This window comes from Sebastes fasciatus, chromosome 24 (genome assembly GCF_043250625.1).
Source record: "Sebastes fasciatus isolate fSebFas1 chromosome 24, fSebFas1.pri, whole genome shotgun sequence".
NCBI classification, from domain to species: domain Eukaryota; kingdom Metazoa; phylum Chordata; class Actinopteri; order Perciformes; family Sebastidae; genus Sebastes; species Sebastes fasciatus.
In genome coordinates, this window is record NC_133818.1 from 1,077,911 (window position 1) to 1,103,393 (window position 25,483).

Consider the following 25,483-nt stretch of genomic DNA (forward strand, 5'->3'; position numbering starts at 1 on the left):
GACCCAGAACAGAAGGACAGTCTGTGTTCACGCAGCGGAGCAACAACACACAGATTCACACATTCAACTGGACAGGTTAAATAAAGTCCTATTATTGATTTGTTAATTATTCAGTTTGAAGTAGAGAACAAACATGCAGCTGAAATAACCAAGAAACCTGGACAGGAATATCTATTACATATGAATGAAATATGAATGTGTTGAGTTGAACCACAGCTGATGGACTGTACAGATAGATTTATATTTACATAAAGACAGAATAATGAATCAACAGCAGGAGGAGCCACAACACCAACAACATCACTATACAGTCTGTCTTCACCAGGTATCATCACCTGATCATCAGCGCTCAGTATTAACCGCTGATATCTCATTATTTACAAACAATTAATAATCAAACTACGGCCACAACCTGACAAAATAATAAATACATACATAAATATGTCATTAAATGTACCAAAAATAATATTACAAATAAATGTAGTTATTAATTAATCAATAAAATGTGTCATATATTGATATTTCTGTTTTAAATTGCTTCTTTATTTATTTATCTTTTTATTAATTCCCTTATTTATTTACTCTTCTGTTTAATTTTCCCTTTTATTTATTTATTTATAAATGTATTTATTATTTATTAATTTGTTTTTGCAATCATTATTTATGTATTATTTGTTATTTATTTACCCTATGATGACCCACGTTGAGTGACGGCCTCCTCATTTATATAATGAGGCAGAAATACATAAAGAAATGAATACAGAAACTAATACGTTTGGGGGAATAAATAAGGGATGAAATGCAAACGGAAAATTATGCAGAAATGATTAAACAATTAAATAGATACATTTAACAATAAATATAAAATGAATACAAAAATAAATACTAAATTAAATTAATAAATAAAATGCTAAAATAAATAAATTAATTAATTAATTAATTACAAAAATAAGTACATAAATAAATAAAAGAGGAAATTAAACTGAAGAGTAAATAAATAAGTAGTAGTATAAATATTTTTTTTATTTATGTATTTTTACACTTATATTTTATCTATTCATTTATTTTTGCATTTATTCATTTATTTATTTACTTTTATTTATTCACTTATCTTTTATTTATTTATTTATTATTGGACTTATTTGTTTATTTAGTTTATATTTATAATTAAATGTATGTATTTATTGTTGTATTTATGCATTATTTTTCTGCATGTTTTTCTCTTTGCATTTCACCCCTGATTTATTTCCTCAAACTTATATATGTCTGTATTCTTTTCTTTTCACATTTCTTTATACATTTCTGCCTCATTGTGTAAATAAAGAATTCAATTAAAACAGAATTATCAATTTATGTCACATTTGATCAATTAATTATTGGCTACATTGATTTGTAATATTATTTTTGCTACATTTAATGACATATTTATTTATTTAGTTTATTTTTGTGTATGTGTAAATAGTCAGTACTTATAGTAAATACCAGTAGTAGCAGTAGTAGTAGTAGTATCAGTAGTATCAGTAGTACCAGTAGCAGTACTCAGTAGACTACAGTGTTCACCAGTAGTTCCAGTCGTCCAATCACATCCCTCCTCAGAAAGAGTGGGTGGGGCCAGGTGGCCACCCGGCGACGCCCATTCGACTGTGATTGGGCGGCTGCATGAGGCCCTCGCTGCTGATTGGTCCGTGGAGAGCGGTGCAGGGGGAGTGGGAGGGGCTTAACTCGCTGCATCCAACGGTCCACAGACACGGATACTGACTGGAAACACATTCATATATTCATATATATATATATATATAAATATATAAATATAAATATATATATATATATACATAAATATATATAAATAAATACATATATATAAATATTTATATACATAATAAAAAAATATAAATATATATATCAATATATATATATGCATAAATATATATATATTAATAAATAAATAAATATATGTATATATTTTGTATATATAATATGTTTATTGATGAATTAAGCCTCACCTGGAGCTGTGAGGAAGAGGAGGAGGCTGTGATGAAGGAGCGCTGCTGGTCAGAGGGAGGGAGGAGGAGGACGAGGAGAGGGAGGAAGAGGAGGAGGAGGAAGGACGAGGAGAAGAGCTGCTCCATCCGTCTGACAACACCTGGACTCCTTCAGACAGACACACTGACACAACACACACATTATATAGAACTATATATATATACATATATTATATCATATTTAAATGACAGTATATGAAAAGTGTATCAGATATATTGAAGTTAATAATATTATAATAATACCTGAGGAGTGTGAGCGGTGCTGCAGGTAGGCGGGGGGGTAAGGGGTGTGTCGGCCCGGGTAACCGTGGTGCTTGTAACCATGGTGATGATGTGATGTCACACCATAAGGAAAAGCTCCGCCTCCTCCGGCTGAGCACAGAGACCAGCCTGACACGCACACGCACACGCACACACACACACACACACACACACTTTAATATATTAATATATTAATTAATACATGAATATAACATTATATATTATATATAGAGTTTATATTATTATATAATAAATACATTAAGCAACATTTCTATATTTGACGTGGCTCAACAGAACGATGTTTCTGTGTGTTTCTATTTAAATGAATGAATAATGTGTGAGAGGAATAAAAGACTCACAGGGTTGAATCCCGACTCGACTCTCCGAGGACTCCGGTAAGCCCCGCCCCCCCGGGTTCCTGAGGGGGACAAATCAAACGCCATCATGTCTCTGTCACATGACACCATCAGTCTGATCAACTCAGATTTTTCTGCTACTTTACCAATATTTTCGGGACAATTTACTAATATTTTGGGATATTTTACTATTATTTTTTAGTTATTTTACTAATATCTAAATGTTATATATATATATATATATATAGATAGTATTATATGCAGTAACGTTTATAGTTTCTGCAGTTTTAACGGAGTTTGGTGAACAGATATTAATCTCAGTAACATTCACTATGTGGATTCTTCCGCCGCTGAAAATAGTCCCGCCGGCTCTCACCTCTCTTTGGCGTCCAGGAAGGCTTTAGCAAACGGGTTGTACTTGATCTTCAGAGCCGTGATCTGCACACAGAAACACGCCAAGAACACGCCAAGAACACGCTTCATTGATTAGGATATAAGCCTCAATTCACTGATAGAACACAACCTGATTATTACTTTGATGATTTAGACCTTTAAGGCCTCCTTAGTGCTGGTTTTAACTATAATATAATGACATATATATACTGTATATGTTGCTTTGAATGGCAGTTACTAATAAATAAATAAATAAATAAAAGCATAATAAAAGAGGACATCTATTATCCAGTAACACATGACTACATTTAAATGATATCTGATTTAACTGACCAAATAATTCAAACAAAGTGCGGCAAGAAGAAGCAGTACTTTGTTTCTACATGTATACGTGTATACGTGTATACGTGTGTGTACTAGTACCTCTTCGTTCTGGTAGGCGGTGACGGCGATGAACTGCGTCTCTTTGAAGGAAACGTTGGAGACGAGACGATGACGAGAACCGACGCACACGATGTGAAGCTGAGGCTCGTACTTATGGAGCGAGTTCAACATGATCTGACACACAGAGACACATATTCATATTCATATTCATACTACTGTGTACTTTGTATCACTTTTTGTATTTTCTATTTTACTAATATTTTTCTTCTATTTCATTAATCTATTTCTGCCATTTTACCAATACTTTTTGGGATACTTAACTAATGTCTTCGGGATATTTTTCTTATATTTTTGCTCTTTACTAATATTTTTTAAAATATTTAAATAATATTTTTTATTTTTTAGATATTTCCTAATATGTTCTTTCGATATTTTACTTTACTTTACTTACATGTTTCTGCTAGTTAACAAATAGTTTTCTAATATTTTTCTGCTATTTTACTAATATTTTTTGAGGAATATTTTACTAATATTTTTAGGTATATCTATTAATATTTTTGAGATACTATACTAATATTCTTCTGGTATTTTACTAATATTCGTCAGATATTTACCATTATTTTTCTGCTGTTTTACTAATATTTGTTTTTGATATTTTACTAATATCTTGAGATATTTTACTAATATTTTTTATAAATGTTATTTGTTCATCACTTTAATGTGTCAGCTGGTAAAGGTGGAGCTCTTTTTAATGACTTCATATCCTGCTGCTGGTTTAATAACTATAATAAAACCATGTGTTAGTTGATAGTAGAAGTACAAGTACCTGTAATAGTACTTTAGGTAGTAGTACTTGAGCTCAGCAGCTGAGTAAAGTGAGTAAAGTGAGTAAAGTGAGTAAAGTGAGTAAAGTGAATAAAGTGAGTAAAGTGAATAAAGTGAGTAAAGTGAGTAAAGTGAGTAAAGTGAATAAAGTGAATAAAGTGAGTAAAGTGAGTAAAGTGAATAAAGTGAGTAAAGTGAATAAAGTGAGTAAAGTGAGTAAAGTGAGTAAAGTGAATAAAGTGAATAAAGTGAGTAAAGTGAGTAAAGTGAATAAAGTGAGTAAAGTGAATAAAGTGAGTAAAGTGAATAAAGTGAGTAAAGTGAGTAAAGTGAATAAAGTGAGTAAAGTGAGTAAAGTGAGTAAAGTGAGTAAAGTGAATAAAGTGAGTAAAGTGAATAAAGTGAGTAAAGTGAATAAAGTGAGTAAAGTGAGTAAAGTGAATAAAGTGAGTAAAGTGAATAAAGTGAGTAAAGTGAATAAAGTGAGTAAAGTGAGTAAAGTGAGTAAAGTGAGTAAAGTGAATAAAGTGAGTAAAGTGAGTAAAGTGAATAAAGTGAGTAAAGTGAGTAAAGTGAGTAAAGTGAATAAAGTGAGTAAAGTGAATAAAGTGAGTAAAGTGAGTAAAGTGAGTAAAGTGAGTAAAGTGAATAAAGTGAGTAAAGTGAGTAAAGTGAGTAAAGTGAATAAAGTGAGTAAAGTGAATAAAGTGAGTAAAGTGAATAAAGTGAGTAAAGTGAGTAAAGTGAATAAAGTGAATAAAGTGAGTAAAGTGAGTAAAGTGAGTAAAGTGAATAAAGTGAGTAAAGTGAATAAAGTGAGTAAAGTGAGTAAAGTGAATAAAGTGAATAAAGTGAGTAAAGTGAATAAAGTGAGTAAAGTGAATAAAGTGAGTAAAGTGAATAAAGTGAATAAAGTGAGTAAAGTGAGTAAAGTGAATAAAGTGAGTAAAGTGAGTAAAGTGAATAAAGTGAGTAAAGTGAATAAAGTGAATAAAGTGAGTAAAGTGAATAAAGTGAGTAAAGTGAGTAAAGTGAATAAAGTGAGTAAAGTGAGTAAAGTGAATAAAGTGAATAAAGCGAGTAAAGCGAGTAAAGTGAGTAAAGTGAATAAAGTGAGTAAAGTGAGTAAAGTGAGTAAAGTGAATAAAGTGAGTAAAGTGAGTAAAGTGAATAAAGTGAGTAAAGTGAGTAAAGTGAATAAAGTGAATAAAGTGAGTAAAGTGAGTAAAGTGAATAAAGTGAGTAAAGTGAGTAAAGTGAGTAAAGTGAATAAAGTCAGTAAAGTGAGTAAAGTGAATAAAGTGAGTAAAGTGAATAAAGTGAATAAAGTGAGTAAAGTGAGTAAAGTGAATAAAGTGAATAAAGTGAGTAAAGTGAGTAAAGTGAGTAAAGTGAATAAAGTGAGTAAAGTGAATAAAGTGAGTAAAGTGAATAAAGTGAGTAAAGTGAATAAAGTGAGTAAAGTGAATAAAGTGAATAAAGTGAGTAAAGTGAATAAAGTGAGTAAAGTGAGTAAAGTGAATAAAGTGAGTAAAGTGAGTAAAGTGAGTAAAGTGAGTAAAGTGAGTAAAGTGAATAAAGTGAGTAAAGTGAGTAAAGTGAGTAAAGTGAGTAAAGTGAATAAAGTGAGTAAAGTGAGTAAAGTGAGTAAAGTGAGTAAAGCGAGTAAAGTGAATAAAGTGAATAAAGTGAGTAAAGCGAGTAAAGTGAATAAAGTGAATAAAGTGAGTAAAGCGAGTAAAGTGAATAAAGTGAGTAAAGTGAGTAAAGCGAGTAAAGCGAGTAAAGTGAATAAAGTGAGTAAAGAGAATAAAGAGAATAAAGTGAGTAAAGTGAGTAAAGTGAGTAAAGTGAGTAAAGTGAATAAAGTGAGTAAAGTGAGTAAAGTGAATAAAGTGAGTAAAGTGAATAAAGTGAGTAAAGTGAATAAAGTGAGTAAAGTGAATAAAGTGAATAAAGTGAGTAAAGTGAATAAAGTGAGTAAAGTGAGTAAAGTGAGTAAAGTGAATAAAGTGAGTAAAGTGAGTAAAGTGAGTAAAGTGAGTAAAGCGAGTAAAGTGAATAAAGTGAATAAAGTGAGTAAAGCGAGTAAAGTGAATAAAGTGAATAAAGTGAGTAAAGCGAGTAAAGTGAATAAAGTGAGTAAAGTGAGTAAAGCGAGTAAAGCGAGTAAAGTGAATAAAGTGAGTAAAGAGAATAAAGAGAATAAAGTGAGTAAAGTGAGTAAAGCGAGTAAAGTGAATAAAGTGAATAAAGTGAGTAAAGCGAGTAAAGTGAATAAAGTGAGTAAAGTGAGTAAAGTGAGTAAAGTGAGTAAAGTGAATAAAGTGAGTAAAGTGAGTAAAGTGAATAAAGTGAGTAAAGTGAATAAAGTGAGTAAAGTGAGTAAAGTGAGTAAAGTGAATAAAGTGAGTAAAGTGAGTAAAGTGAGTAAAGTGAGTAAAGTGAGTAAAGCGAGTAAAGTGAATAAAGTGAATAAAGTGAGTAAAGCGAGTAAAGTGAATAAAGTGAATAAAGTGAGTAAAGCGAGTAAAGTGAATAAAGTGAGTAAAGTGAGTAAAGCGAGTAAAGTGAGTAAAGCGAGTAAAGTGAATAAAGTGAATAAAGTGAGTAAAGCGAGTAAAGTGAATAAAGTGAATAAAGTGAGTAAAGCGAGTAAAGTGAATAAAGTGAGTAAAGTGAGTAAAGTGAGTAAAGTGAATAAAGTGAATAAAGTGAGTAAAGCGAGTAAAGTGAATAAAGTGAGTAAAGTGAGTAAAGCGAGTAAAGCGAGTAAAGTGAATAAAGTGAATAAAGTGAGTAAAGCGAGTAAAGTGAATAAAGTGAGTAAAGTGAGTAAAGCGAGTAAAGCGAGTAAAGTGAATAAAGTGAGTAAAGAGAGTAAAGCGAGTAAAGTGAGTAAAGTGAGTAAAGTGAGTAAAGCGAGTAAAGCGAGTAAAGTGAATAAAGTGAATAAAGTGAGTAAAGAGAGTAAAGCGAGTAAAGTGAGTAAAGCGAGTAAAGTGAATAAAGTGAATAAAGTGAATAAAGTGAGTAAAGTTTCGTGAAGCTGAAGTTTGAATGAATGAAAAGAGGAGTGAGGTCCAGGTGGAGCTGATGGAGCGCTGCCAGATGATGATGAAGAGGAGCCAGATGATGAAGAGGAGCCATCTTCTGTTGGCCCAAACACGCGTTTATCCATCTACCCCCCCGACCCCCCACTAACGAGGTCCAATTAACCAATCACAGCTCTCTCAGGGCCAGAACACAAAAACAAACTGTTTTCTATTCAGATTGAGAGGCTGGCTGACCCCCCCGCCCCCCCGCCCTGTCACCGCGTGTGTGTGTGTGTGTGTGTGTATAGTTTACCTCTCTCTCTCTCTCGCCCATCTGAAGCATGATGGGTAAATTAATTTCCCGGTAAAAAACATAATTACCATAATGTACAAATAAGCTGAGCAATTATTTCATTATGGAGCTCTCTGTTCCCGCTCTGCATACCGCCGGGGGGGGGGGAGAGTGTTACTGTGTGTGTGTGTGTGTGTGTGTGTGTGTGTGTGTGTGTGTGTGTGTGTGTGTGTGGACGGGATAATGGGGTAAATATAAACAACGTTATTGCCAGTTTTTCTAGTGTGTGTGTGTGTGTGTGTGTGTGTGTGTGTGTGCGTGCGTGTGTGTGTGTGTGTGAAGGCCTCTCGACAGGAAGTGCATTAAACCGCCGGCGGCCAATTAAGAGCTGTTTATGTGGTTCCCGTGGTTACGAGGGGGCGAGCAGGTGAAGTAGAGAGAAGAGAGCGACTGAAGTGGTTAATTAGAGCAGGTAGTCTCTCGCCCACCGGAGGACACACAGAGAGAGAGAGAGAGAGAAGGAGAAGAAGAAGAAGAAGAAGAAGAAAGAGGAAGTGCTCTTGATATGGAGAACGTGATAATACACTGAAGAAGAATTAAAGAAGTAGAAGAAGAATTAAAGAATTAAAAAAGGTGAAGAAGAAGTAAAGGAGAAGAAGAACTAAAGAAGAATTAAAGAACTCAAGAAGAACTAAAGAACAAGACAAATTAAAAATGAAAGAAGAAGAAGTAAAGAAGAAAAATTAAAGAAGTAAAGAAAAAGAAGAATTAAAGAAGAAGAAGAACGAGAGAAGAAGAACGAGAGAAGAAGAAGAGAAGAAGAAGAAGAGAGAGAAGAACGAGAGAAGAATTAAAGAAGAAGTAAAAGAAGAGAGAGAATGGGAGTGGGAGGGTGAAAGAAGGATTCTAAATAAAGAGAAAGAAGGGATGAACCGGTAGAGACGTCCTGTTCTCACCTGTCCTCCTCCGTTGACCTTGTTGGTGAGTTTGACCTTGTTGAAGGTCACCGCCGCCTTCATCCAGTGAGCTCCGAAGTTGGGCGAGTCGGGGTGGATGTAGATGCCGCCGTGGCCCCGCCCCTCGCCGCGGCCCTCCGCCCGGCCCGCCGCCACCCACTCCCCGTTCACGAACTTCCACCGGCAGCCGTCGGCCGGCACGAAGTCCAGCAGGAAGGAGTACATGGAGCTGGGGTCCAGACCGGACACGCTGACCTTCAGCACCGGGAACATCCGGCTGCAGAACACACAGAGAACCAGAGGGTCACGGAGAACCAGAGAACCTGAGGGTCACCTCTAACAGGAGAACCAGAGGGTCAGCTCTACCGGAGAACCAGAGGGTCACGGAGAACCAGAGGGTCACTTCTAACCAGAGAACCAGAGGGTCACCTCTAACGGAGAACAATGAGGGTCACCTCTAACAGAGAACCAGAGGGTCACGGAGAACCAGAGAACCAGAGGGTCACTTCTAACCAGAGAACCAGAGGGTCAGCTCTACCGGAGAACCAGAGGGTCACGGAGAACCAGAGGGTCACTTCTAACCAGAGAACCAGAGGGTCACCTCTAACGGAGAACAATGAGGGTCACCTCTAACAGAGAACCAGAGGGTCACGGAGAACCAGAGAACTAGAGGGTCACTTCTAACCAGAGAACCAGAGGGTCACCTCTACCGGAGAACCAGAGAACCAGAGGGTCACTTCTAACCAGAGAACATGAGGGTCAGCTCTACCGGAGAACCAGAGGGTCACGGAGAACCAGAGAACCAGAGGGTCACTTCTAACCAGAGAACCAGAGGGTCACCTCTAACAGAGAACCAGAGGGTCACCTCTAACGGAGAACCAGAGGGTCAGCTCTACCGGAGAACCAGAGGGTCACGGAGAACCAGAGAACCAGAGGGTTACTTCTAACCAGAGAACCAGAGGGTCACCTCTAACCAGAGAACCTGAGGGTCACCTCTAACCAGAGAACCAGAGGGTCACCTCTAACCAGAGAACCTGAGGGTCACCTCTAACCGGAGAACCTGAGGGTCACTTCTAACCAGAGAACCAGAGGGTCACCTCTAACCGGAGAACCTGAGGGTCGCCTCTAACCAGAGAACCAGAGGGTCACCTCTAACCAGAGAACCTGAGGGTCACCTCTAACCGGAGAACCTGAGGGTCACCTCTAACCGGAGAACCTGAGGGGCACCTCTAACGGAGAACCTGAGGGTCACCCCTAACCGGAGAACATGAGGGTCACCTCTAATGGAGAACCTGAGGGTCACCTCTAACCAGAGAACCAGAGGGTCACCTCTAACCAGAGAACCAGAGGGTCACCTCTAACCAGAGAACCAGAGGGTCACCTCTAACCAGAGAACCAGAGGGTCACCTCTAACCAGAGAACCTGAGGGTCACCTCTAACCGGAGAACCTGAGGGTCACCTCTAACCGGAGAACCTGAGGGGCACCTCTAACGGAGAACCTGAGGGTCACCCCTAACCGGAGAACATGAGGGTCACCTCTAACGGAGAACATGAGGGTCACCTCTAACCGGAGAACCTGAGGGTCACCTCTAACAGAGAACCAGAGGGTCACCTCTAACCGGAGAACCTGAGGGTCACCTCTAACAGAGAACCAGAGGGTCACCTCTAACAGAGAACCAGAGGGTCACCTCTAACCGGAGAACCTGAGGGTCACCTCTAACCGGAGAACCAGAGGGTCACCTCTAACCAGAGAACCTGAGGGGCACCTCTAAGCGGAGAACCAGAGGGTCACCTCTAACGGAGAACCAGAGGGTCACCTCTAAGCGGAGAACCAGAGGGTCACCTCTAACCAGAGAACCTGAGGGTCACCTCTAACCGGAGAACCAGAGGGTCACCTCTAACCAGAGAACCTGAGGGGCACCTCTAAGCGGAGAACCAGAGGGTCACCTCTAACGGAGAACCAGAGGGTCACCTCTAAGCGGAGAACCAGAGGGTCACCTCTAACCAGAGAACCACAGGGTCGCCTCTAACCAGAGAACCTGAGGGTCGCCTCTAACCAGAGAACCTGAGGGTCACCTCTAACCAGAGGCGATGTACTTGGTACCAGAACATCCTAGGTGGTGTACTTGGAACCAGAACACCCTAGGTGGTGTACTTGGAACCAGAACACCCTAGGTGGTGTACTTGGTACCAGAACACCCTAGGTGGTGTACTTGGAACCAGAACACCCTAGGTGGAGTACTTGGAACCAGAACACCCTAGGTGGTGTACTTGGTACCAGAACACCCTAGGTGGTGTACTTGGAACCAGAACACCCTAGGTGGAGTACTTGGAACCAGAACACCCTAGGTGGTGTACTTGGAACCAGAACACCCTAGGTGGTGTACTTGGAACCAGAACACCCTAGGTGGTGTACTTGGTACCAGAACACCCTAGGTGGTGTACTTGGAACCAGAACACCCTAGGTGGTGTACTTGGTACCGGAACACCCTAGGTGGTGTACTTGGTACCGGAACACCCTCGGCGGTGTTCTTGGAACCAGAACACCCTAGGTGGTGTACTTGGAACCAGAACACCCTAGGTGGTGTACTTGGTACCAGAACACCCTAGGTGGTGTACTTGGAACCAGAACACCCTAGGTGGAGTACTTGGAACCAGAACACCCTAGGTGGTGTACTTGGTACCAGAACACCCTAGGTGGTGTACTTGGAACCAGAACACCCTAGGTGGAGTACTTGGAACCAGAACACCCTAGGTGGTGTACTTGGAACCAGAACACCCTAGGTGGTGTACTTGGAACCAGAACACCCTAGGTGGTGTACTTGGAACCAGAACATCCTAGGCGGTGTACTTGGTACCAGAACACCCTAGGTGGTGTACTTGGTACCGGAACACCCTCGGCGGTGTTCTTGGAACCAGAACATCCTAGACGGTGTACTTGGAACCAGAACATCCTAGGCGGTGTACTTGGAACCAGAACATCCTAGGCGGTGTACTTGGTACCAGAACACCCTCGGCGGTGTTCTTGGAACCAGAACATCCTAGGCGGTGTACTTGGAACCAGAACACCCGAGGCGGTGTACTGGTGCCAAGTACACCCGAGGCCAACGATCGATGATGGACTTTGTGGTCGTATCGGATGGTGGGGGAGGCTGCTGGACAGACCTGGCAACCCATCCGACCCGTCTCGTTCACCACGATACCGAGCCTCTTCATGTTGCTCTCAAAGTTCACCAGATTTCCGCATTTAACTTTAACTAACTTTGAGTAGAATAAATAAGGATTCACCAAACAACATTTAGAGCCTCATGAAGGAGCGCAGGAAATAAAACTGAATGGTCAAATAATTAAATTAGATGTATGTATTGAATACGATGAAAGTTTGGTTGTTATGGTAACTAAAACATCTGGAACTCCGACTTTAGCTCTCTGAATATTAAATCCGGTAAATCAGGACTCGGTGTGTCTCTGTGGAGCTGACTCCACACCAGTCATCCTAGTAATCGGGGTTATTCATTAGTCTCCATAGCGGCCGTTAACGGCGCTGCTGTGTGTGTGTGTGTGTGTGTGTGTGTGTGTGTGTGTGTGTGTGTGTGTGTGTGTGTGTTTTTGGCGAGCCGAGGCGTGTTGACCGGTCGCGCCCGGCGGTGGGAAAACACTCCATTCACACCTGCAGAACGCCACTTCAGCTGCTGTCACTGATGGAGAGCTGCCTGGTTGGAGGTGAACCAGAGAGTACACGTTTATCTATTAAAGCACTTCAATCAAGTACTTAGAGTACTTTACCGGAGTACTTTACCGGAGTACTTTACCGGAGTACTTTACCGGAGTACTTTACCGGAGTACTTCCATTTCCTGCTGCTGTCTAAAGTAATATAAGACATTTTCTGTTGTCTTATAAACGTTTTGTGAATAAAACGTTTCCCACAATGCAGCTGGATTGACAGGTGACCCCGGTGACCCGGCAGCCCCCGGCGGTGGTCTTACCGTCCGTTCTTGGTGACGATCATCTCGTTGGTGATGTGCTGGAACTTGGTCCAGAGCTCGGCGTCCTCCAGCGCCACCCTCAGCTCTCTCTCCGTCGGGTCGCCCTTCTCCCGGCCCGCCTGCAGCTCGCTCTCCACCGCGCTCAGCAGCCGCGACATGCAGCGCTCGGCCGAGCCGGGGCTGCACGCCGTCCCGCCGCTACCGACGCTGGAGGTCCGGTCTGCTGAGGACACAGAACCAGACTCCCCGTCCTCCTGTAAACCCTCCACCTTCATCTGAAGACACAAAGACTCCGTTACCGGGCCTGAAGAACTAGAATATCCACAATCAATTAATCAATACATAAATATGTCATTAAATGTAGAAACAATATTACAAATAAATAAATGATTCAATAAATTAATAAATACATGTCATTAAAAGTAGCAAAAATAATATTATAAATAAACAAAGCCATTAATTAATTGATAAAATGTGACATAAATTAATATTTCTGTTTTAATTTGCTTCTTTTTTCTTTATATTTGTATTAATTCCCTTATGTATTTCCTCTTCTGTTTAATTTTCCCTTTTGTTTATTTATGTATTTATTTGTATTACTTTTAAATGTATTTATTTATTTTTGCACATATTTTGTATTTATTCATAAATGTATGTATTCATTTGAATATTTATTTGTATTCATTTTTAAATGTATTTATTTATTTTTGCATTTATTCTTTATTTATTTGAGCATTTGTTTTACATTCATTTTTTGTTTATTTTGTATTTATTTTTTAAATGCAAGTTTTTATTTACGTATTTATTTCTGCATGATTTCCCCTCTGCATTTCATCCCTTATTTATTTTCCAAACTGATTGATTTCTGTATTCTTTTCTTTATATATATATAAATATAAATATATATATATATATTAATATTTATATATTGTTCAGGTTTTCTTTCTTTAATATAGATGAATAATAATTTATATTAAAACACGTGACTGAATGTTTAAAGACTCTTTTATTACCTTCTATATAACCTGATGATGTAGTTAGTTTATATATTTAAAAACACATTATTATTAGTTATTATCAGCAGTAATTATTATTTTTTATAAACATGTTGGGATATTTATTCTGTTGTTTCCACAAACTAAATGGATATTTTCATCATGTTTTAAAGCCGGTGTGACAATGTTAATTTAAGGTCTAAAACAATAATAATAATGATATTAATATTATTATTATTATTATATCTGCATCATGTGAACTTATTCATCTCATGGATTTTACTGCAGCTTCATATTTCACTCAGAAACATACTTCATTTTTTTATTTCATTACTTTTTATTCCACTAAGTTTTAAAATGGTTGAAGCAATATTAATATTAAATTATAAAACTAAATATATAAACATATGTAATAATATAGAATATAATAACGAGGACCAACGGGGACTTAATGACGCGTGTTGCTTGAGGACGTTTTAGCCGCGTCTTTAAACATCTAAATCTAAAAATGATTCTATTTGTATATTCTTTATTCTTATATTCTTAAATGAAACCCGTTTTATTCTATTATTAAATATAGATATGTTTATGTGTGTGATGCATTAATAGATGTGATAGTGTTGAATTCATGTTTATTCTAATGAGATAATGACTTAATGATGATGTCCTGGACGAGACGCAGGATTTTATTTCAGACGAAACGACAGGAAGAGAAATAAATAAATATATATTTATTAAAAACTACAATAAATATTTATCATATATGCGTGAATATAAATTGAATTAAATGTAATCATCACCTGCAGTTTGACCATAACATTCCTATAAATAATAAATTAATAATTAAAACTGTTTTAATGAATAGTAATAATAATAATAATAATAATGATAATAATAATAATGATAATAATAATAATAATGATAATAATAATAATGATAATAATAATAATAATGATAATGATGATGATAATGATAATGATAATAATAATAATAATGATAATAATAATAATGATAATGATAATAATAATAATGATAATGATAATAATAATAATAATAATAATGATAATGATAATAATAATAATAATGATAATAATAATAATAATAATAATGATAATAATAATAATAATGATAATGATAATAATAATAATAATGATAATAATAATAATAATAATGATAATGATAATAATGATAATGATAATGATAATAATAATGATAATAATATTGATAATGATGATAATAATAATAATAATGATAATGATAATAATAATGATAATAATAATAATAATAATAATAATGATAATAATAATAATAATAATGATAATAATAATAATGATAATAATAATAATAATAATAATGATAATGATAATAATAATGATAATAATAATAATAATAATAATAATAATAATGATAATAATAATAATAATGATAATAATAATAATAATAATAATGATAATAATAATAATGATAATAATAATAATAATAATAATAATAACAATAATAATAAACTTACCTGAGACACTGGAGACTTTGCTGAGGAGCTGAAATAATCCAAAAACTAAACTTGACAGAATAGAGAGTTAAGATTAAAACAGTTATTATTAATAATAATAATAATAATGATAATGATAATGATAATGATAATAATAGTAATAATAATAGTAATAAAGGGTAGTAGATGATGTGATGTGAAGCAGCTCAGCTTCAGACTGAATCAATGAGAGGAGACCAGTCTGACTGGATCTCTCTCTCTCTCTCTCTCTGTAACCCTCCGAACCTCGCTCTACCACCCGACTCCATCCCACCGACGCCTCACACATAGTTATATACATTTATATTAATATATATAAATCTATATAAATATTATCAGGAAGACAAACACTGATTTAAATTATTAGTTATAATTAAAACAAAGTAAAAAGAATCCAAAATCTTCAACTGATTTCATCATTTAATCTACGTCACACTAAAGAGATCATATATATCTATATATAGATATATAGATATATACTGTATATAAATATAGTTTTTGTTAAATAGTCTGTAGAGTGGATGAATTCTAAAACACCACCTTCTTGTAGTAAAGCAGGACGATATGGAGAAAATCAAATATCAGCATATATCTGACCAAACAGCTAGATATATATATATATATTAATATTAATGTTAATATATCTATATTAACATTAATATTAATATATATATTAATATATATATATATATATATATATATATATATTAATATTAATATTAATATATATATTAATATATATATATATATATTAATATTAATGTTAATATAGATATATTATAGATATATTAACATTAATATTAATATATATATTAATATATATATATATATATTAATATTAATGTTAATATAGATATATTATAGATATATTAACATTAATATTAATATATATATCAAAAGAGATCTGACACCATGACATCATTAAACTTCTTCTTCAAGATGGACAATCTGAGATAGACACAGCTTTTCACAAGTTAGGGACGCACCGATACCAGTATCGGTTATCGGGTCCGATACTGTGCTCATGTACTTGTACTCGCATACGGCTGCGATACCACTTTACGGTGGTGCGCCCGACCCCGCTGGGCTGGGATCCAGCCTCAGCCGGCGCCGGCCCTCACTTTTACTGCTCCACGGGGTTTAGCTGTCACCCTCTGACTCACGAGTGCGTTAGACTCCTTGGTCCGTGTTTCCAGATGGGTCGGGTGGGCTGCCGACATCGCAGCAGACCTCTGGAGCCTTTTACGTGGGCCAAGCCCCGCCCTGACGGCACAACGCGGTCGACAGTCGCACCGGGAGCAGCGAGCACTTTGTCCACGGTGCGGCGAGGTCCGGGCGGGGAGCGCCGTAAAGCTGTGGCCGCGAGCCACCTTCACCCCGAGCCTTTCCAAGCCGACCTAGAGCCGGTGGCGGCGCACCGCCTCGTATGCGGGACTCCCCAGCCTGCCGTGTGTCGCTCACACCCTCCAGCTGGCTGTTAACGAGGCTCTTTAGACACAGAGAAGTACTCGTATCGGTACTCGGTATCAGTACTCGGTATCGGTACTCGGTACTCGGTATCGGTACTCGGTATCGGTACTCGTATCGGTACTCGGTATCGGTACTCGTATCGGTACTCGGTATCGGTACTCGGTATCGGTACTCGGTATCGGTACTCGTATCGGTACTCGGTATCGGTACTCGTATCGGTACTCGTATCGGTACTCGTTACTCGGTACTCGGTATCGGTACTCGTATCGGTACTCGGTATCGGTACTCGGTATCGGTACTCGGTTATATTATATTATATTGTTATTATATTATATTATTATTATATTATTATATTATTATATTATATTATTATTATTATATTATATTATTATTATATTATAATTATATTATATTATATTATTATTATATTATATTATACTATATTATTATTATATTATAATTATATTATATTATATTATTATTATATTATATTATACTATATTATTATTATATTATGTTATTACATTATATTATATTATAATTAAATTATATTATATTATTATTATATTATTATTATATTATATTATATTATATTATTATTATATTATTATTATATTATATTATTATTACATTATATTATATTATTATTATATTATATTATATTATTATTATATTATATTATTATTATATTATAATTATATTATATTATATTATTATTATATTATATTATACTATATTATTATTATATTATAATTATATTATATTATATTATTATTATATTATATTATACTATATTATTATTATATTATGTTATTACATTATATTATATTATAATTAAATTATATTATATTATTATTATATTATTATTATATTATATTATTATTATATTATATCATATTATATTATATAATTATTATATTATATTATTATATTATAATTATATTATATTATTATTATATTATACTATATTATTATTATATTATATTATTATTACATTATATTATAATTATATTATATTATAATTAAATTATATTATATTATTATTATATTATATTATTATTATATTATATTATATCATATTATATTATATAATTATTATATTATATTATTATTATATCATATTATATGATATATTATATTATATTATAATATGATATTATATCATATTATATTATATTATATTATTATTATATTATTATTATATCATATCATATTATATTATATCATATTATATTATATTATATCATATTATATTATATCATATTATATTATATTATATTATTATTATATTATATTATATATTATATTATATCATATTATATTATATTATATTATATTATTATTATATCATATTATATTATATCATATTATATTATATCATATTATATTATATTATATTATATTATATTATTATTATATCATATTATATTATATCATATTATATTATATTATATCATATTATATTATATTATATCATATTATATTATATTATATCATATTATATTATATCATATTATATTATATTATATCATATTATATTATATCATATTATATTATATCATATTATATTATATTATATCATATTATATTATATCATATCAGGGCTGTTTGGGTCCAGAACAGAGTGATGTTAGTTTGATAACAGCTGATCATGAAGTGAAACCAATCAATGGATGGGTCGTTAGTGAGGACCAATCGGAGGAGGAGGAGGTCTAAATGTCAGCGTGTAACGGAGAAGAGGTCAACATCTGGAAACACCTGCAGACATCTGATACCTGGACATCTGTCTGTCTGTGTGTGAGTGTTTTAATCAGCGGAGGGAGATTACCGGCTTTAGAGACTTAACGGGCATAAAGACGGACGACACGGGGACGACGCCGCCAGGTAAACAACACACACACACACACACACAGACACACAGACACACACGCACGCACGCACGCACGCACGCACGCACACTGTACACTGTACTGGAGGTGTTTCATGTTTTTTACTTTTTCTTTATTTGTATTTTCACCAAAATAAACTCACTATTAAAAAGGTCACATTTATAAACTGAAATGTGGAAAACATTTTTTTTTTTTTAACAAAATTTTACCCAAAATATAGAAGAGCAGATATTATTATGTATTAGTAAGTTCACTAGAAGAAGATGAACTTTATATCATCAGTTTTTTTAAAACTCCTGAGCTTAAATTCCCTTTGAAAATTTACTAGAAAGTTACAAAACAAATTACCAGAAATTTACTAAAGATTTACAAGAAATTCACTGACAATTTACCAGAAATTTACCAGAAATGTACTGACAATTTACCAGAAATTTACCAGAAATGTACTGACAATTTACCAGAAATTTACCAGAAATGTACTGACAATTTACCAGAAATTTACCAGAAATGTACTGACAATTTACCAGAAATTTAATGAAAACGTCCTTTAAAAGGTAGCAGAAATGTTATGACCCTTTATAATAATAATATAATAATAATATATTGGATTTACATAGCGCTTTATAGTGATCTCAAAGACGCTTTAACATAGTCGGGGGGGAAACGGTGTGAGACAGACAGACAGGAGACGAACGACAGAAAGCGACATACACAGGCACAATCACATACATACACACGGACTGATGGGGAGGGGGAAGGAACCTTCAGACAAACAGACAAACACATTATTCAATATTTCTGCTGTGATAATTCAGACCATAAAACCATAAAACCATAAAACCATAAAACCAGGAGGTGAACTGGAGGTTAACGGTTTGAGACGTTCAGGGTGCGTAGGGATTTAGACAACTCTGTAGGTAGTATCATGACCAAAGTTTGAAAGTAATTATATAAATAATTATAATAATGTCGAGTATTACTCCCTGATTATAACGCAATATAAAACATAGAAATACAATGATTGACAGCTGACAGAGGAGGAAACATGCTAACAGCTAACAGCTAACAACAACAACATGTAGAGAGAGTAGATGATGTTGTTGTTGTTGTTGTTGTTGTGTTGTTGTTGTTGTGTTGTCGTTGTGTTTAAAGACACCTGATTGGCTGGAGGTTGGAATGTTGAAGGCCTTGGATAAACACCTCACGGCGTCCTGCGTCCTGATTGGTCGGGAGGAGCCGTCACTCAGAGGCACATTGAACATAACTTCATGACGGCGTCCCTGAAAGACGGAGAGAGGAAGACAGATCATTAATCAATTAATTAATTAATCAATCAGGACGTTTATCAATTAATGAATCCATCTAAATATCTTATCTTCATTAGTTAGCATTCAGTGCTGATTTTACTCTTAATTATGGATCATAATTAACTAATAATACTCTCAAATAACACACTTTTATAAAATATAAACTAAAATATGGGGATGAAATATAACATATAGAATAATATATAGGAATAAAATATAAAATATAAAATAAAATATAGGGAAGAAATATAACATATATAGAATAATATATAGGAATAAAATATAAAATATAGGGATGAAATATAACATATATAAAATACTATATAGGAACAAAATATAAAATAAAATACAAAATATATAAAATACAAAAATAAAATATATAAAATAATATATAGGAATAAAATATAAAATATAAAATAAAATACAACATATATAAAATAAAATATAACATATTTAAAATAATATATAGGAATAAAATATAAAATATTAAAATATGAAATTCAATATAACATATATAAAATAAAATATAGGGATTAAATATAAAATAATATAAACAATAAAATATAGTGATAAAATATAAAATGAAATATAGTTGTAAAATATGACAAATATAAAATATAAAGTAAAATATAGGGATAAAATATATAAAACAAATAACATATAGTGATCAAATATAGCATATATAAACTAATATATATAGTGATGAAATGTGAAGGTGTAAATAGATAAAGTGAGTGCTACCTGGCGAAGGGGATGTATGAAAGGCCGTACCTGTGATGAACAACAGCAGCAGTCAGACAGGTAGAGATATGTACAGTATGTTTATAGATATAGATATAGATATAGAGTATGTATATGTGTTTATACAGTCTGTCAGTGTTTAGTACCAGGTGAAGGCCAGAAACTGAAGGACACAGAACAGCAGAGCCAGACCGTTGTTCTTCCACTGGAGACACAGAGAGACACTCAAACACACTAACAACACAACAACTACAACTATATTATATATATTATATATATATAAACGTATTATACAGTCATGTTTATTACCCAGAATGCAGCACACAGCGTCAACACCAGACACACCTGCACACACAGAGGGTTTTATTATCCTCACATTTAACTACACAACAGTAGTGACAATACTTACATACTACTAGTTATAGTTATAGTACTAGTAGTACTAGTACTACTGGTACTAGTAGTACTAGTACTACTACTACCAGTAGTAGTACTACTACTGGTACTACCACTCACTATCATGATGACGGTGGCGAAGGCTCTCTCTATAGCACACATGGTCTTCAGCTGACGACAGGGACCCATCAGGAACATGGTGCTGGAACCAAACACAGTTCATCACTGAGGGATGATGGGTAATGTAGTCAGTTAAACATGTGATCACTGAGGGTTGATGGGTAATGTACCTGGCCAGAGCTAAGATGGTTCCCACACTGTAGAGGACAGCGAACACAGCGAGACCAAAACCAGGGATCCACAGCAGACAGCTACCCTGGAGACAGACAGACAGACAGACAGACGGGCTGTTACCATGGAGACAGACAGACAGACAGACAGACGGGCTGTTACCATGGAGACAGACAGACAGACAGACAAGCTGTTACCATGGAGACAGACAGACAGACAGACGGGCTGTTACCATGGAGACAGACAGACAGACGGGCCGTTACCATGGAGACAGACAGACAGACGGGCTGTTACCATGGAGATAGACAGACAGACGGGCTGTTACCATGGAGACAGACAGACAGACGGCCGTTACCATGGAGACAGACAGACGGGCTGATACCGTGGAGATACAGACACACACACACAGACAGGCGGTTACCATAGCAACACTCACCAGGATGGAGCAGAAGACGCCCAGAACGAAGCAGATCACGAAGCCCTTCATCCTGGTCCCCCAGGCCAGCGTCGACGCCTGATTGGCTCTCTGAGGACGAGTCATCAACATCATCACACGTTTATCAAGAACATTAGTCGGGTTTTACTCTCCTTTAGCTCTTCATTCATCCTGTTTGTGATGGATTAAATCAACTCATCTATTAGTGGGCTAATCATTTCTTTGGTGTTTTATCACATGAACTACAATATGAAATGCATTTTATATTCTCTTATTAGACTGTTTATTTTAGAGCAGCAGAAAGTACTTTCTATGTGTTTTTAGCTCCGACCGTCTTCCTCACGCAGCCGTTTAACTGACTGGTTAAATACATATAATCATAATGTGACTGCTTGTTCAGAGAGATTCCTCCAGGCTAAAGGAAATATTGACTATATTATTATTACACTTATTAAACCAGCAGCAGTTAAAAGAGGCTCCACCTTCACCAGCTGACACATTAAAGACATGAACACATCAAATACCAGAACAATATCAGTAAAATATCCAAAATAATATATATTGATTATGATAAAAAATACAAGTTACATAACAGAAGAATATTAGTAATTATCAGACAAAAATGTATAAAATATACAAAGAACATTCGTGAAATATCCAGATAAATAATAAAGTAGCTCCACCTTCACCAGCTGACACATTAAAGACATGAACACATTAATACATCAATCATTAGAATACTACAACACAACATAGAGTACTCTGAACAGTGAGTACTTTTACTTCTGCTACTTTAACTACATTTAGATGCTGATACTTTAGTACTTTATATATATATATATATATATATATATATATATATAGTAGTTTTAGTGTAACAGGGAAGAGGAAGAGAAAAGATAAATATCAGTACTTTGAGTACTTGTATTAGTACTAGTAGAGTACTTGTATTAGTACTAGTAGAGTACTTGTATTAGTACTAGTAGAGTACTTGTATTAGTACTAGTAGAGTACATGTATTAGTACTAGTAGAGTACTTGTATTAGTACTAGTAGAGTACATGTATTAGTACTAGTAGAGTACTTGTATTAATACTAGTAGAGTACTTGTATTAGTACTAGTAGAGTACATGTATTAGTACTAGTAGAGTACTTGTATTAGTACTAGTAGAGTACTTGTATTAGTACTAGTAGAGTACTTGTATTAATACTAGTAGAGTACTTGTATTAGTACTAGTAGAGTACATGTATTAGTACTAGTAGAGTACTTGTATTAGTACTAGTAGAGTACTTGTATTAGTACTAGTAGAGTACATGTATTAGTACTAGTAGAGTACTTGTATTAGTACTAGTAGAGTACTTGTATTAGTACTAGTAGAGTACTTGTATTAGTACTAGTAGAGTACTTGTATTAATACTAGTAGAGTACTTGTATTAGTACTAGTAGAGTACTTGTATTAGTACTAGTAGAGTACATGTATTAGTACTAGTAGAGTACTTGTATTAGTACTAGTAGAGTACTTGTATTAGTACTAGTAGAGTACATGTATTAGTACTAGTAGAGTACTTGTATTAGTACTAGTAGAGTACTTGTATTAGTACTAGTAGAGTACTTGTATTAGTACTAGTAGAGTACATGTATTAGTACTAGTAGAGTACTTGTATTAGTACTAGTAGAGTACTTGTATTAGTACTAGTAGAGTACTTGTATTAGTACTAGTAGAGTACATGTATTAGTACTAGTAGAGTACTTGTATTAGTACTAGTAGAGTACTTGTATTAGTACTAGTAGAGTACTTGTATTAGTACTAGTAGAGTACATGTATTAGTACTAGTAGAGTACATGTATTAGTACTAGTAGAGTACTTGTATTAGTACTAGTAGAGTACATGTATTAGTACTAGTAGAGTACATGTATTAGTACTAGTAGAGTACTTGTATTAGTACTAGTAGAGTACTTGTATTAGTACTAGTAGAGTACATGTATTAGTACTAGTAGAGTACTTGTATTAGTACTAGTAGAGTACTTGTATTAGTACTAGTAGAGTACTTGTATTAGTACTAGTAGAGTACTTGTATTAGTACTAGTAGAGTACTTGTATTAGTACTAGTAGAGTACTTGTATTAGTACTAGTAGAGTACTTGTATTAGTACTAGTAGAGTACTTGTATTAGTAGAGTACATGTATTAGTACTAGTAGAGTACTTGTATTAGTACTAGTAGAGTACTTGTATTAGTACTAGTAGAGTACTTGTATTAGTAGAGTACATGTATTAGTACTAGTAGAGTACATGTATTAGTATTAGTAGAGTACTTGTATTAGTAGAGTACATGTATTAGTACTAGTAGAGTACATGTATTAGTATTAGTAGAGTACTTGTATTAGTAGAGTACATGTATTAGTACTAGAGTACATGTATTAGTATTAGTAGAGTACTTGTATTAGTAGAGTACATGTATTAGTACTAGTAGAGTACATGTATTAGTATTAGTAGAGTACTTGTATTAGTAGAGTACATGTATTAGTACTAGTAGAGTACTTGTATTAGTACTAGTAGAGTACATGTATTAGTACTAGTAGAGTACTTGTATTAGTACTAGTAGAGTACATGTATTAGTACTAGTAGAGTACTTGTATTAGTACTAGTAGAGTACATGTATTAGTACTAGTAGAGTACTTGTATTAGTACTAGTAGAGTACATGTATTAGTACTAGTAGAGTACTTGTATTAGTACTAGTAGAGTACTTGTATTAGTACTAGTAGAGTACTTGTATTAGTACTAGTAGAGTACTTGTATTAGTACTAGTAGAGTACATGTATTAGTACTAGTAGAGTACATGTATTAGTACTAGTAGAGTACTTGTATTAGTACTAGTAGAGTACATGTATTAGTACTAGTAGAGTACTTGTATTAGTACTAGTAGAGTACTTGTATTAGTACTAGTAGAGTACATGTATTAGTACTAGTAGAGTACTTGTATTAGTACTAGTAGAGTACTTGTATTAGTACTAGTAGAGTACTTGTATTAGTACTAGTAGAGTACATGTATTAGTACTAGTAGAGTACTTGTATTAGTACTAGTAGAGTACTTGTATTAGTACTAGTAGAGTACTTGTATTAGTACTAGTAGAGTACTTGTATTAGTACTAGTAGAGTACATGTATTAGTACTAGTAGAGTACTTGTATTAGTACTAGTAGAGTACTTGTATTAGTACTAGTAGAGTACTTGTATTAGTACTAGTAGAGTACATGTATTAGTATTAGTAGAGTACTTGTATTAGTAGAGTACATGTATTAGTACTAGTAGAGTACTTGTATTAGTACTAGTAGAGTACATGTATTAGTACTAGTAGAGTACTTGTATTAGTATTAGTAGAGTACATGTATTAGTACTAGTAGAGTACATGTATTAGTACTAGTAGAGTACTTGTATTAGTACTAGTAGAGTACATGTATTAGTACTAGTAGAGTACTTGTATTAGTACTAGTAGAGTACATGTATTAGTACTAGTAGAGTACTTGTATTAGTAGAGTACATTAACCAGCTGGTATTACTGTAGAGCTGGTTTAACGTCTGATGACGTAACGTGACGTCAGTAGTTACAGTTGTAACGGGTCTAACTGCCAGTAGAGAGAAGCTAACATGCTAACATGCCAACAACACTAGTTCCCGTTAGTTCCCGGTAGTTTACCTCCAGTATTCCGGTCCCGTCGGTGTTCCCGTCATCCTGACCGCTCAGAACCTTCTTCAGTTTATCCATCAGCTGCTCTCTACCGGTCTGACTCTTCTCTACCTGGCTGCAGGTGTCTCTCAGGTGTTTTCTCTTCAGGTGGAGTCACATCAACACAGCAACAGGTGCAGCACTTCCGCCTGCAGTACCTCCTCTCACCACACA

The 25,483-nt window shown here is 34.5% G+C and overlaps 2 protein-coding genes across 2 annotated transcripts; both read right to left on the minus strand.

The window, feature by feature from the left end:
- Nucleotides 1–1,592: 1,592 nt before the first annotated feature.
- Nucleotides 1,593–19,644, minus strand: tbx19 (T-box transcription factor 19). The gene is made up of 10 exons (XM_074627864.1): nucleotides 19,570–19,644; nucleotides 15,037–15,081; nucleotides 12,532–12,806; nucleotides 8,545–8,821; nucleotides 3,476–3,610; nucleotides 3,036–3,097; nucleotides 2,663–2,721; nucleotides 2,286–2,432; nucleotides 2,004–2,166; nucleotides 1,593–1,725 (listed from the first exon to the last, which is right to left on the minus strand). Exons 3-10 carry the CDS (start codon nucleotides 12,804–12,806, stop codon nucleotides 1,593–1,595), a joined length of 1,251 nt encoding a protein of 416 aa, XP_074483965.1. The 5' UTR covers nucleotides 15,037–15,081; nucleotides 19,570–19,644.
- On the minus strand, nucleotides 19,179–25,483 carry LOC141762994 (vesicle transport protein SFT2B-like). Its single transcript, XM_074627232.1, has 8 exons — nucleotides 25,280–25,483; nucleotides 21,585–21,674; nucleotides 21,148–21,233; nucleotides 20,978–21,059; nucleotides 20,771–20,806; nucleotides 20,608–20,666; nucleotides 20,462–20,491; nucleotides 19,179–19,693 (listed from the first exon to the last, which is right to left on the minus strand). The coding sequence occupies exons 1-8, from the start codon at nucleotides 25,346–25,348 to the stop codon at nucleotides 19,657–19,659; spliced, it is 489 nt and encodes a 162-aa protein (XP_074483333.1). The 5' UTR covers nucleotides 25,349–25,483; the 3' UTR covers nucleotides 19,179–19,656.

Excerpts from the sequence above, each read along its gene's own strand:
- tbx19 (XM_074627864.1), bottom strand. The coding sequence starts at position 12,806 with ATGAAGGTGGAGGGTTTACAGGAGGACGGGGAGTCTGGTTCTGTGTCC. Across the intron at positions 8,822-12,531 it reads ATCGTCACCAAGAACGGACG|CCGGATGTTCCCGGTGCTGA; the intron begins GTAAGACCACCG and ends TGTGTTCTGCAG. Across the intron at positions 1,726-2,003 it reads CCTCTTCCTCACAGCTCCAG|CGAGTTAAGCCCCTCCCACT; the intron begins GTGAGGCTTAAT and ends CGTTGGATGCAG.
- LOC141762994 (XM_074627232.1), bottom strand. The coding sequence starts at position 25,348 with ATGGATAAACTGAAGAAGGTTCTGAGCGGTCAGGATGACGGGAACACC. Across the intron at positions 21,675-25,279 it reads ACGGGACCGGAATACTGGAG|AGAGCCAATCAGGCGTCGAC; the intron begins GTAAACTACCGG and ends ACTCGTCCTCAG. Across the intron at positions 19,694-20,461 it reads TCATACATCCCCTTCGCCAG|GGACGCCGTCATGAAGTTAT; the intron begins GTAGCACTCACT and ends TCCGTCTTTCAG.